Here is a 15280-nt window from a genome sequence, read left to right as displayed (position 1 = left end):
TCACAGTCAAAGCAGTAGCTGTGCAAGTGGTGGTAATAGTAACGATGCTGGTGAAGAGAATGATGCTGTAGTTTAGTAGCTGTTATATTGCCACTTGCTGAATAATTCCACATAGCAGGAAAAAGGCCCAGCAGTTGGTATGGGTTATTTCTCCACCATCGTAAACCTGTAAATGGAGGCTTACCAACCTCATGCCTTAGATAAAGGTGCTTCTCGTTCAGAGGTGAACTTCCAGCCAATCAGCTAATCCAGGCAGGAGCCGAGAGTGAATCCCAATCTCTCTTGTCTCTGAAACCCATGGCATAACTTTTTTGCTTTACCGTTTCCATGAAAAACCTAGCCCTACCTGAAAGGAAGAACTGTGGACGGTAGAGCAAGAGGCAGAAAGACGGGAGGGAGGCATTTCAGTTCTATTCGGAGGCCTTCAAGGAGAACAAAGAATTCCCTTCGGTTTTAAAAGATTAAAAGCTTTCAATTATTTTTCTGCACATTCCAAGAGTAACTAGAAGAAGTCTTTCCAGTTAGGTAAAATTTATTTTGTGAAAAATGTTAAAGAAGTTTGAAAATTTAGAGTTTGCTTTTTCTTAATTTGGAAGTGTAATTTAATGATAAATAGTAAAATTGAAAACATTTAATTATGAATATCAGACTATGATGAATCAAATTTTCTCTTTCTTGATGTGTAAATCTTAAATTATTCTAGGGGCCGCCCTGTGGCACAGAGGTTAAGTTTGGCGCACTCCACTTCGGCAGCTCAGGGTTTGGCTCCCGGGTGTGGACCTACACTAGTTGTCGGCCATGCTATGGTGGCGCACACACGAAATAGAGGAAGAATGGCACAGATGTGAGCTCAGGCCTAATCTTCCTCAAGCAAAAACAAAAAAAGAGGCAGATTGGAAACAGATGTTACCTAAGGGCCAGTCTTCCTCAGCAAAAACATCCTCATAAATAAATAAATAATAAAAAGAAAAACTTTTCAATTATTCTAGACAATGAGGTCCGTATTTAAAACATATGAAATATGTTGTTAAGCTGTGATTTTGCCAAAATATTCAGATTGTTAGGGATATTTTTTTCTCTTTAGGACTCAATTATTTACTGTACATCTATGTAATTTGAGATTGAAAATGCTATAAAAGTCACTGACCTGGTTGGTCTTCAATTGTTCTTAAATGTAACATGAAATAGTTGTTTCAGGTGATGTCTAAGTTTGCTCCAGATTCAACTTTCTATGAGTCAAGGGTTGTCAAAATAATCAGATATGCCTACTCTCGATTAAAAGGGGCTTTCTAGCCATACAAGGTGGAAAACTTATAAGAGAAAAATAAAAGAGTTATTCTATTTTAGAATGTTCATTCTGTACATGAAAATACTGTAAAAATAGAAAGTTAAATAGCTGCAGAAAAAAATTGCAATATAAACGTCAGATAAGGTGCTATCATATATATGTACACATACATGTAGGTACACATGCATATATAAATACATATACATGTACACACATACATCTATGTCTATACAAACATACATATACACATACATCCATACAGATATATAAATATAAATGTATATGTGTACACAATTTTATAAACTGCCGAAAAGAGGATTATAGAAAAATGGACAAAAGATTCACAAAAAATGCAAAGAAAAGATAAACATATAAAAAACTCATTTCCAGTTATCAAAAAGTTGCAAATGAAGCAGCATTTTCCTCTAATGTGACTGCAAAGATTTTAAACACTGGAAATACCTATTATTGCCAAGGATAGGGAAACCTAGACTGCTGGCATATACAGTTTTTGAAAGTAGACTAATTTTCAAATACACGCATATATTCTAAAAAAAACCAAAAGTTATGTTATTTGTCCTAGAAAGTCTATATTTCAGAATTTCTCCTGATGGAATAATTGATAATGTGAGCTGAGAAAACTTCTGCTATGTCCCTAGGTAGAAAGCTTTTTGACTAAATTATGCACAGCCACAAAATGACATGCCATGCACTTGAGTGGTATTTGAAGGAATATGTATGGCAAGAGAGCATGGATATTTATTGTATTATTTATCGCCTAGTAAAAAACATAAAGGTTACTGTGATGATGACTTGTCAAAAGCAAATAAGATATATTTATATCCGTATATGTATGCACAGAAAATTACATGTAAGTAGAACATGTTAACAGTAGTTGTTTCTGAATAATGAGATTACAAATAACTGTTTTGCTATTTTTTTATATTTTTTGAATTTTCTGTTATGTACGTGTAGACTCTTGAAAGCAGCAATAAAAAGTTACTGGATATAATAAGATTTTCCATCAGTATTCTCTTAGATCTGTGCCCCTCTGCAAATAAAAATGAATGGTCTCAATAGCAGGGTTAGTTATGCTGTTAAACCAGGATATCCAGAGGGAGTTACATCCATTTGAAGCATTTCATTACTGATTTTGTTCCTCCTCCAGATGTTTTTTTTGTTACGTTCAAACTGAGATATGAATCTAAATAGGAGAAAAATGTATTAAAAAGGTGACCCAAATCAAATTCTCTATAATGAACATGAATTTATTTGGAAATTTGCTAAAATGTATCCGTGGATATTAAAGGTTTCAATTCATGGTTTCCTTCTCATATTCTTTCGAAAGTGAAGTCTAAGAATCATTTGAGTACCTTTTATGTACCAGGCACTACAATAATTACTGATGGCAAAACAATAAATAAGATATAGTTCTGAAAAAAAAAAAAAGGTGACCCAAAAACCCATTGCCTTTGGTGGTAGTAGGCATAGAAGGTGGTAAGGGGGAAGAAAAATGAACTCAAGGTGATGACCAGGTTTATGACCTGATGGCAAACTTCATGGACCTTGGGAGATGATGAATGCTTATTATAAGCACATTTGGGTTTCAGAGTGGAAGGTAAGTGCTGAGGAAGAGACCATGCGGTAGTGGCAGCGGGCAGGGAGGTATGGCCCTGCCACGAAAGAAGTGTGTTCTACTATAGAAAATGGTATAAATAACTTGCATACACTTACATAGTGTTTTTTTGTGGTCATCAATATTTGATGTGAATTTCTAGGTTGTAATTCTCCTTTCTGAATGTTTGATTAGGAAATGCATCTACTACCACAACTGTGATAGACAGCAAAAATGGATCTGTGCCCAAGTCCCCTGGAAAAGTGCTGAAGAGGACCGTCACAGAAGACATAGTGACAACATTCAGCTCCCCAGCAGCCTGGCTTCTGGTCGTTGCTCTGATAATCACATGGTCAGCTGTTGCCGTTGTTATGTTTGATTTAGTGGATTACAGAAACTTGTCAGGTAAGATCCATGAAATTTGGCTTTTCAATGAAGGAAGCAATGTTCTCCCCACTTCTGGCTTTGTTCCTGCTCACCCCATCTTGTGCTTGAGGGTCACTGAATTCCAGTTCTCTTGTCTGCTTCTTCCTTTTCTTCTTCTTTAGCTGTTGTACTCACTGATTTCAGATGAAGTAGATTTCTGTGTTTGTAGAGCTGAAAAAAGGTGGAATATTACAGTTTCACAGAGATAATGATTAAAAAGCTTGGGTGGATATTTAGTTTCGGAACTGGGACTTATCAACTGGTAATAAATAATGACTTGTAGGTTTTACCCTTGGCAATATAAAACCAAACCCAACCAAACACAAAACTTTTGAACAAATGGAAAATTGTCTAAAGTAATTTTAAGTCCCTCTACCATCTGGCTCCAAGCTTTCTTTCCAGACATTCTCTTTGCTCCTCCTATCGAAACATCCTATTTCGAGTTCCTGAAAATAAAGAGTGTTAAAAGGATTTTCCCAGAATGACTTGTAATGAGTTATTACATCTTGAATGACCATGTGTTCTTACGGATTTGGAGTGAAATAGGAATAACTCAAGTGAGGAAAGACAGATTTTCATTATGGTCTGTTCAATCTCTGAGCATATTATTCATCTCTTTGTTCATAGTCTTTTTATATTTTTATATTATATTTGTCTGTTTCCACATCCGACACACTGTATTGACCGAGATCCTTGAGGGAAGGAATCAGTCAGGTGCTCAATAAATATTAAATGAATAAATGAATAAATTTATGCTTATCACTTTTTACCACCAGCAGAAACATTTCATTAACCTCCTAATGTGCTTGTTCAGATTTGTACCTCCTAGCCCCCCCTTCTTTCTCCAGTTGGAGTGGAATCAGTAAGACCCAGAAACCGTAAATACTATAAATTGCATTCTATAAACTCAAGGATTCTCTACTTCTCATTTATGGCATTTTACTCATTCAGCAATTATTTATCAAGAACCTACTATATGTGCCAGGAAGTTGCTATGTTAAAAGAAATACAAGTATAAATCAGTCATAAAACTGCATCATTTGGGTTTATTAACATGGGGGTGTCATTGAGATGACTCTGCCCGCTGCACCATTGGCAGCTGGGCTAAAGTGAGCATCATCTAACAGATAGAGATAAGTTCTATGGTATTAACCAAAGCAAAAGGGCTAATTGTCCAGAGCCACAGACCTCTGCTCTAAATGGGCACTACTTTTGATATCTTGTGTAATGTAGGTACTTAAAAGAATATACAATTGAAATGCCTAGAATATAAAATTATGACCTAGAATTTTAAGTGAAAAACAGTTGGTTACATTACTCTAAGAGATTTCAACTCCCTTGAGTCCCTATTGGCTGTGAAATTTCATCTATTCTTTCCCTTTTTACAATTTCATTCATTTAAATTTTAGATACAAATATGATCATAATATATGGCTGGTTCATTTTCATAGTAGCCATATTTTAAGAATTGCATGTAAATCTAATATTTGTAAAGTTAATAATTTAGTAAGTGCACTACAGAAATTACTGTTGAAAGCAATTTGTTTTTAATTATTTCATAAAATGAGCAGCTACCTATAATTAGACTTTTGGATTAGGTTACTTAAACATAAGACACACTGACAGTCCATAGTAGAGCTTGCTTGGACTGTTGTAATTAGGTGCTGTGGATGATGCCTATGTTACTGGCATTTCATCTGATACGGAAAACAATAGCCTCTCTATTACTACTACTTCATTTCTTCTTTCAAGAAGAGTTTATTGCACACATCTTCTACGTAAGGCCTCCTCCTCCAGTTTTCTCTGTTTATTAGTGACCTAACCATCTATCCATTCCCTGCAAAAAGAAATCTGCAAGTCATCTTTCAGATCTGCTCGGTGCCTGATCGGTCACCATACCCTACGCCAGCTAACCCTCATATGTCTCATAAATTGGCTCCCTCCTCTTATTACCACCATCTCCATTACTATACTTCAGACCTTGGTTCTCTTTTGAGGGGACTAATGCAATTTCTTCTTGTCTCCCTTAGCCAGTCTGTCCCCTTTAACGTTGCTCCAAAGGTATCTTCATAAAACATAAATTTCATCAAGTTTTCCTATTGCCACAGTACAAATGCCTTGGCGTGGAATTCAAGTCCTTGGCGCACCCCTTTACTTTCATCTTGTAATTCAGCTCACGCACCCTGTTTTCCAGCCATAGTTCCCACTATTGTTCCCTGTTCTTTTCCTCTAGGAAAACATATAGTCTCTCTCCTTACTGCCTCTGCTCATACTGTCCTCCCTCGCTCGCCTCTTAGAGCAGAGAGTGTAGACAAGTAGTTAAGAATGTGAATTTCAGTGAATTTCCCCGGTAGTAAATCCAGATCTTAAAACTTCCTAGCTGTGCAATATTGGAAAGTCACTTAGCCTCTCTTTGCCTCAGTTTCACCATCTATAAAGTGAGGATAACAATAGTACCTATGTAATAAGACTGTTAAGAGATTTATATAAGTTAATATTATTTGTGTGCTTAAAACAGGACCTGGTTTGTCACAAACGCTGTGTAAATATTCATATCACCTGTAGAGACTCATTCCTCAATTTTCTTGAAGGATGAATTTATCCTTCTAGACCTATGTCCATTTTTGGTGAAACATTCTCAGATTTCCTAAGGAAAATTCACTGTTCAGTGCTTTCATTCCCTGAGTACCTGTGGGCACTTGTATTAACAGCAGTTAACACACTGGATTATAAGTATCTGTTTACTTGTCCATCGCACTCAGAAACTCAAACTTATCCAAGGAAAGGACTGTCTTATCCATCTATGTACATGTCACATAGTAGGTTTTCCGATACACATTGCTTAAAAGAATGAGTAATGCCGATATTTTTATTTTGAAATAATTTCTTATATTATGAAGAAACAAATATTTATTATAAAAATTTTTATTTTATCCAGTTTTTGACCAACTTTAAAAATTAATAAATGCATTTAATAAAATGAGAATGAAAAAGTGATAAAAATATTTAGAAGATGAGATGTTACTTGCCATATTTTTTAATGACAGTTTATTGCTGGATAATAAATTACCTCAAAAGTAAGAGGTTTAAAACAACAATAAACTTTTATTACTCCATAGTGTTTGCTGGTCAGGAAATTGGGAATGGCTTAGGTGGGTGGCCTTAGCTTATGGTGTATCTTGAGGTTGCAGTAAAGACATTGACTGGGGTTGCAGACATCTGAAAGATTTTCTGGGGTAGTGGAACCATTGGCAAGATGTCTCGCTCATTTGGCTGTGAAGTTATGCTAGTGTGTCCTCAGAGCATGGCAACTGACTCCCCCTAGAGCGAGTGATCAAGGAGAGAGCAAGGCAGAAGCCACAATGCCTCTTGTGACCTAGACTTGGAAATCACACACTGTTGTTTTTGCAAAATCCTCTTGGTTACCCAGGTCAACCCTATTAAATTTCAGAAGAGACCACATAGTGGTGTGAATACCAGCAGGCAAGTATAGTTGAGGGCCAATTTGGAGGCTGGCTACTACATATTTTACTCTCAGAGTATTATTTGCCAAGTTACACATCTTTAAATAAATACCTAGATATAAGGAAGTACCATACAATACTCTAGCTGACAAAGAGGTATTGTAATTACAACAGATGAATGGAAAAAGATGATGCCTTGGGATGACTGGCTTCATGAGGCCATATCTAGGAAGAGAAATATTCTCCAATGGTTTGAAGTGAAAAAAATAATCACAAAGCTGAAATTCTAATGGAAAAATATATAAATTCTTCAAGTAAGAAGTTCAAATACCTTTTGCTAATTAAAATTTGAATGATCTATTTACTACAGATTAATATTATCATCATGATGAGTCTTTTGTACTACATAATAGTCTTTGTAATACATATTGTTAATGTTTAAAAAACAAGGCTAGTGGTAGAAGAAAGCACACTGGCAATAACTCTGAAAGCCAGTCAGGGCAGCTGTCCTTGGCTCTAAATTACTCTCTTCACTTTAGAAAAGAAGGTAAATGCTTTCAAGCCTTTAAAAAATTCTTCCTAGAGAAATGAAAATCTATTTTCATAAGCAAGTACTGTACTGGATTGAGAAGAATGATTCTCTGTGGGGCAACCTTCACAATTCCTTATTTTCTGAATTTCCTCTGATTGAGCCGTATATATTCTACTTGTGAGGCGCATGTAGAATTGGCTTTTATGTGCTTCTTTCGGAAGACTTGGGTTCACAGCCAGCTCTATAACCTACAAGCTAGCATGACTAGGCACTTATATTTCCTTGTCTGTGAAATAGGGTCAGCACCTTGCTTTCTGGTCTGCAAAACCTGTGACTTTGCTGCTTCTTATTAAATAAGACAAATTTTAGGACACTTAAAAAACAGATCCTAGAAAAGAGATTTCACCTACTCTCATTTCTTACTAAATATAGTGTCCAAACACTATTCAAAAAGTACTATGGGGGTTGACCCAGTGGTGCAGTGGTTAAGGTCACACGTTCTGCTTCAGTGGCCTGGGTTGCGGGTTGGGATCTTGAGTGCAGACCTATGCACCGCTTGTCAAACCACGCTGTGACGGGCGTCCCACATATAAACTAGAGGAAGAATGGCATGAATGTTAGCTCAGGGCCAGCCTTCCTCAGCAAAAAGAGGAGGATTGGTGGCAGATGTTAGCTCAGGGCTACTCTTCCTCAAAAAAAAAAAAAAAAAACTACTACGGCTCATCTATGAGTGTTTCATCAGAGTAGAATCACTATGACTGATGTAGATAGGGGATTTATTATATGGCTCATGCATTAATGGGAGCTGCTTAAGCAGTCTAGGTAAGGCTGTCACCTTGGGTCAGAAGTCGGTAGAGTGGAAGTTGGTATAGAGGAGGAAAAATATATTTTTCCTCTACTTTTTAAGTTCTTGACTGGAGTCCCTCTAACAAAAGACAAGGTAACAAGAGAAAAGCATTCAGATTTATTTAATATAAGTTTTATGTGATAAAGGAGCCTTGATAAGGAAATGAAGACCTTAAGAAGCAGTTAAATCTGAGCATTTTTATGCTAGGTTTGATGAAAAGTGGAAAGCAGTGGAAAAATGTGACAGGATAAAAAAGGATATGAGCTAGGTGTAGTAAGTTGAGGGAAACAGCAAGGCCTGTTCATTCAGATTGCTCTGGGCATCTTGGGGATAAGGATATTCATTTCCTTCGGGTATATGTAGGGCACCTCTCACATGAGGGTCTTTTGACCTGCTTCAGGGAAGCATCGGAAAGTCCTTCTTCTCAAATTCCTTCCATTCAAAATATTCAATTTGCCAAGGTGCCATATTTTGGGGTAGCATGTCCTGAACCCCATCATTGGGAAGGGCAGATGGAAATAGAGTAGGGGAGGCTAAGGACAAACTGGAACTGACAAGGACAAACTAGAACCCTCATTTGACTCTCACCCCCTCAAATTACCATGATGTGGGTGAGCAGCAGGATAAATCAGTGCCTTCCACCACGGAATGCACACCACCTGGCCAGGATTTGAAGGAGGCGGTCCAGCGGGAACTGGAGGAGGTGCTGCTGGCAGCTGCAGCGCACCAAGGTCAGCCAGCATATCGGTGACGATGTGCATGAGTGCGACAGCACCTGCCCTACACCAGCCTTCAGAGAATAAATGATGGCTATTACCTTTTTTTTGGCCTTCCCAAACTCACACAAATTTCTCTTGTGCCCAACTGTTATCTGAAACATACACGTAAGGGAATTCTGGGAAGTGTAGTTTCAGTTTAGTGATTTGACAGGATACAAAGCTACCACAGAGGATGACTGTATAATTTATCATCCAAAACAGGACACTTGTGCAAGTGAAATGGAGAGCTATTAATATTTGCCTCAGGACAGCAGCCACAAACCGAGTCTGATCAGCTGGTATCATCCACAGTTCCTTTAGTTTTCTCCTGGAAGATGAATGTCTTCAGAAACCTCAAGTTGGGCGGACAGGGGAGGGCAAAACCCTCTTCATAGTAATCAAGCTCAGGGAGTCACAAAGGCTACTGGAGGCTCTGCCCCGAAGCTTCTGCAGACTCAGCCAGAAAGCTCTTCCAGAAAATGGAGGGGTGCCCTGATCACTTAATAACTCTTTCAGGATCAGAATTTCTGGGCTTTGGTTGAAATTCCCTACGGACTTCTTTGCTTTATTTATAAAGAGAGAACTTTCTTTCTAAACTATAAACACAAACAGACAGGATTTCTAAAGAAATGACTACAAACTTAGGCATTAATGGATGTTAATGATTTTCCTCTAGGTCAGAATGTACAGGAATAAATTGTGGTAACTCTTGGCTTTTCTTCCCTTAGAACAAGGGTCATAAATTCTTAGCATCCTCATCTATAAGATGGAAAAGTCATTATATGGCTGTACCAGGGAGTTCAACACATATTTGGTAATTTTTGCGTGCATTCTACAAAACATACTTATTTCAAAACAATTTTCTAAGAATTAGATAAGATAATCTGTGCAAAACATATGTGCCTGGCACATAGGAGGCACTCATTACATGTAACTTGAATTTGAATCTTATTACTGGGAGGGAAGATCAGTAATCTGAGAAGAGAGCCAGCAATGACATGATGGTAGGAAGCATCAATTTCTTATGAAAGTCTTGCAGACATCTCCTGATGTGCTTTTTAAATAGATTTTCTAATGAGGTATGCCATTTATCTACTGCTCTTGGAAATTAATTTTCCTGATTTTTTTTTTTTGCTGGCACTCAGCCCAGTTAGCAGGTGTGCTGTTTGTCAGGCTGTGAGTTTAGAAGAGTAAAATGGTTCAGGGAAGACCCAAAGTCAATCAGAATGTATAAACTTAACATTTAACAGTTATGTGTATATGTATATTTATATGTGTGTGAGTCTGTGTGTATAGAGATGTCTGTGTGACTGTGTATATATGAATATGTTAGTATGTTTTAGGAGACTTGGAAGACTGATACACTAAATGCAACATTTTAGACTTTAGCAGTTCTGTGTACTGAGTTTTCAAGTATGGTTGACATTTTGTGTGCTTCTTAATTCTGATTCAAGTCTTATCGCAAATCCCACATTTTCTGTTCAATGTCCTTGGCCTGTTTGGGCCTCTTGGTCACTTCACCTAAAAGGATGCATTTCATTACCCAACTGCAGCCTGCTTATAAACACCTCAAGGAAACAGAAGATTCTATAGTCCAATGATTCTCAGGTCATAATCAAAGTTTGTTGATTCTTCATGAAATGAGGAAAAAGATGAAAAGTTTATTCATTTTAAAGAAGTATTCTTAATTATATTCTTCCTACACTTATGGTTTTAAAATTCTCTTTTGAAATGATGATAATTACAAATATTATTTCTGTCATTGTTTTCAAATGCCATTGTTTTTACAAAGTAGAAAGTTGGCAATTCGATGTTGGGCCCCAAGTTTTTGCTGGTGGCAGATTTCAAGGTCAAAAAATCCACAAACTTGACACCAATGCTCTATGCCACTCATTTGAACCATGACAAATGAGACCTTATATTGGGATTTATAAATTTAGCCATATAGATGGGTTCAATAATAAATCATACCATATGTTAATACCCCACTTTTTGATGGACCAGGTTTTACACATCTTTCAGTGCTATGCTTAAATTCACTTCCCTTAGAGGAACGTTTCCTGAACTTTCAATGTAAATCAAGTCATTCAACCATAATTTGTCATTCTATTATTTGCTCTTTGCTCATGGCATTTATTACAAGTTGCATATATTTATTGGGTGTGATTATTTATTTAATACCTTTCTTGTCCACTGATCTGTTAGGTTTTTAAGGAAAATGGCTTTGTCTATTTTGTTTACTTGATTTTTCTAGTGCTCAGAAGGGTTTAGTCCAAAGTATGAGCTCAATAAACATTTAAATGAATGTTGACATGAAAGAATGAATACGTAAATAAATAAAGGAAAATGCAGTAGTGTTTTTTACACTCTGAATGCTGAGTCATGAGCATAGTACTTCTGTATAAAATATTAGTTTATGATGATATTGATAGTGTTAGGATTCACATTTAAAATACTTTTTAAACTCTGTCTCTCTAATTGGACTGTAGGCATATCAAAGGTAAGGACTATCTTATTCAACTTAATATCCCTGTTGCCCTGCTTACTGCCTGACACATATTCTTCAGTAAAATTTGTATGATCTAAACAGAAGTTATTTGCTAAGCATATATAGCAAGCAAACAAACAAATAAGGGAAAACACAAAACAAGAATAACAAAAGAACACGTGGGCTTCAAGACCAGACCGAAGTAATTGAATGCAGTCTCTGGGGACTAGAGTACTGAGTTAGAATTCCGACTCCACCAATTAGCAGCTGTGTAACCCTAGGAAAATCACTTCTCTGTGCCTCAGTTTCCTTCTTGGTAAGTAATAATAGTATCTGCTTCATGCGGTTCTGTGAGCATTGAATGAATTAATACACACAGAATACTTGGAATTTTGAATGGCGCATCGTAATTGTTATATAAATTGTAGCTCATATTATTTTAATTTATTCTTCATGACCTTAAGCACGTTTCAATATTTCAAAAAGATAAATTGACTGCATGATTTCCAACTTTTAAAAAATACCATGTGAATATACATAGATTCTTTAAATATCACGTCGATATACATAGATTCTACCAATTACACGATAGAAACCTAATGATTAAAATATTCTATTTTAAAATTGAGAGAATGTTCTAGCCATTTTTAAGTGGTTTAATTTTCTTATATGATATAGTAAGCACGTAATTCATGGCACTACATGCTACCTGTTAATGTGGTGAAACAAACTTTAAAATTATTTCCTCAGCTAACATTGATCAATAAAATAGCTAAAGAGAATATCTAATATAGTCAAGAGTGTCCAAAACTAAACCTTGACTTGATGAAACACATGTTTATTAAATAATTAGTCAGGATATGCTAATTGCTGTATTGATCCCCAATCTAAAATCTCTCATCCACTGATCTGTTGTTTATAATATAATGGTTCAAGTAAGTCATCCAACTGGAGTAGTGTGATATTTTGACTGTCCTTATGCCACCAGAAAGTTAATTTCATTGAATGTTAGCTTGGAAACAAATCTATAGGAATCTATAAATCTACAGAAAATTTGCTTCCCCATTCCTTATTAATATGTGTAGCACTGGAATTGTGTTTATATTTAAGACATACTTTTTTCAAGAAAAGGAAAGCAAATTAATTTTTCAGTTAATATAATATCCACATCGTATTTATTAATTAAAGTGTAATAAGATTCTCCAATTTTTATATAGATACTTGACATGGGTAACAGAATCTGAAAGTTGTTTGCGATTTTGTTTCAGAATATAAAATGCCCTTTATTTGACATGGGTCTAGCTCCAGCTATCTGGAAATATTCCAGGCTCAAACATCTGCAACGCGATTTTGCCAGGAAAAAATTGGTTGATTGGGGTCACATTGAGAAAGAGAGGTGAAATGTACATCTATTTGCATTCAGTAGTGTTTCTTATTGCCTCAAAAAGTTACAGTTGAGGAACAGCAAAGGACAACTTAGAAACATTGTCATGAAACTATTAAATATTGAAATAGCCAGGTAATTTTAACTAAAGATGCTAGTGTTCAATTTCAGTAGAGTTTCATACAAGTGCACATGTCTAAAATCCTGAAGTTAGTTAATAGTAAAGATGAGTATGGGAAAATTTCAATTGAAAAAATGTTAAAAAGCGGAAGGAAAATGCCCATGCCTCAGATGTTGAATGGTAAGGATTGGAGCTACACTACGTCTATTCAAATGTAGATTAGAAAAGTGACAGTCATTTCCTTGTGCAGTCAGTAAAACAATTAGCTCACCAAAAGTGCTTTGAAATCAGGATCCTAGTTTTTCTTCAGTTTAAAAGCATCTAAATATCCAACATCTGCAAGTATTTTATTTTGTCAAAATTGTAAATCAAATGGGTTTTCTCTTTTAGAATATGATGTACGTCAAGAGCTTTGTGGCCATCCTTTATTTTAATTTTGCATGATTCTCATTAGAGGGAGAAGGCTTGATCATTGTAATCTAATATGGATAGTACCCAGAGATCAGAGGGAAAAGAGAAGGAAAGAGAAGGAGGAGAGATGATGATGATGGAGAGAAAGAGGAAGAAGGTGATGAGAGAAATGGAGAAAGAAAGGGAGAGGGAGAGAAAATGTCAGCGGTTTAGGAAAATATATTTGTCCAGGATGTTAAAAGGTAAACTGAGGCATATTCAAAATTTTAAGAGTTTGAGCAAAAATCCATTTGAATTGGGCACCACCAAACAGATAGTGGTTATGAGCGCTCTACTGACAGGCACTAGGGGAAAGAGTTTTATAGAGACGAGGAGGAAGCGAAGCAAGGAAATTATTTGATTGGCTATAGCTCAAAGCCCAGTTGGCTATTTGTGATTGGTTGTCCTTGGGTTTCAATTTCTTAACCTTGAGGCATTTACAGACTTCGGTTTTGGTTTCCTTACTGAGACTGCTGAGGTATTAGAACCACCTCAGTCTGATGGCCTCCTTGTTTAATTAATTTAACAGAGAAGTACAAGCTATTGCTTCAGGAAGACGTGGCTGTTTAAAAATGGATTATTACACTTAAGGAAATGCATATGTCTGGTTGTGTAGGAGAGGAAAGAACCTCACGACAGTATGTTTTCAATGTTGTACACCGGAAAGTTGCTAGATTTAAATGCCATCTCCCTCCTGTATCTTCAAAATCCCACTCTCTATTCCCTCCTTTCTTTTAACTTGGAAAAACAAACAAATTTCTCTCACATCCGTATATCCCTATTTATTTGTCCCTATGTCCCTATAACTCTTTTTGTTTCTATCCCTCTACCCAAGCCACTCTACTAACAAACAATCTGACGCTATGTTATCATTCTGCTGAAATGTCTCAAATACACCCTTGACTCCTTAAAGAACAAATTGAACAGATGAACAAATTGCATATTTAACATCATCTTGGTTAAAACTTGCAGCATTAGAACTGTTGACTGCCACTTCCTTTTTAAAATCTTGTCCTCATATGACTTTTATAACTCCCTTCCTTGGCACCATTAGCTTCTTGCCCCTGTTAGACAATATCCCCTTGTCCCATTGCTTTAGCTGTGATGTCTTTGCATTGCTATACAAGTAATGAGCAAGCTGATGTTATATTTAGCCTGTTTATCCTTAATACATGGCTCCCAATCTAATAACAGGATCAATCCTTCCTTAAAATGGCCAGAAAGTAAGATGTAGAAGCTAAAAGCAGTGACACAGTTCTAAACAATTAAGGCATGTAAGATAAGTTTTAAGAAAATGCATTCTTTCCATCATGGGAGTCAGAGAAGCTATTTTTATTTTGAAGGAGAAATTCAGCTTGTAAGAATTTTTATTTTTCCCTTAACTGACCTCCTTGCCAGGAAGTTTCCTTACGACTGACCTTCACACGTAATGACTTCCCAGTCCACATCTTTAACCCCAGTCTCTCTCCGATTTTTCTAATTGCATAAGAACATCCAGTTGGAGCATCAAACTAAAACCCAAGACTCCTAACTGAGCTAGTTATATTTCTTTCCAGGCCTGCCTCCTAGATTCCAAATCCAGGTTATTTTCCAGTAAATAAGTGAATTTTAATAAAACCAAATGCAAAAGGTACAATTTAGGCAACTAGTAATTGTACCACTGATGTAAAATTTTCTTTTTTTTGTGCTTTCTCCCTTTTTTTTATTGTGGTCCTAATAGCTTTATAACATTGTGAAATTTCAGTTGTACGTTAATATTTGTCATGCACCATGTAAGTGTACCCCTTCACCCCTCGTGCCCACCCTCCATTCCTCTTCCCCTTGGTGAGCACTAATTTGTTCTCTTTGTCCATAAGTTTGTTTATATTCCACAGATGAGTGAAGTCATATGGTGTTTATCTTTCTCT

General features: G+C 36.3%; 1 protein-coding gene across 50 annotated transcripts in view; it reads left to right on the top strand.

Moving 5' to 3' along the window:
* Positions 1 to 15280, top strand: part of TRDN (triadin) — a 392671-nt gene that overhangs the window by 49482 nt on the left and 327909 nt on the right. For all 50 annotated transcript variants that reach the window (XR_011422188.1, XR_011422177.1, XR_011422182.1 and 47 more), the window contains exon 2: positions 3099 to 3308. Coding sequence is in view for 31 of the 50 variants with exons in the window: in XM_070223715.1 (XP_070079816.1) it covers positions 3099 to 3308 (210 nt within the window). In the remaining 19 variants the exon portion in view is untranslated. The remainder of the gene's footprint in view (positions 1 to 3098; positions 3309 to 15280) is intronic.

The sequence above is a fragment of the Equus caballus genome, chromosome 10 (assembly GCF_041296265.1).
Source record: "Equus caballus isolate H_3958 breed thoroughbred chromosome 10, TB-T2T, whole genome shotgun sequence".
In the NCBI taxonomy this organism is placed as follows: Eukaryota; Metazoa; Chordata; class Mammalia; order Perissodactyla; family Equidae; genus Equus; species Equus caballus.
This window is presented reverse-complemented; position numbering and strand designations above follow the sequence as displayed.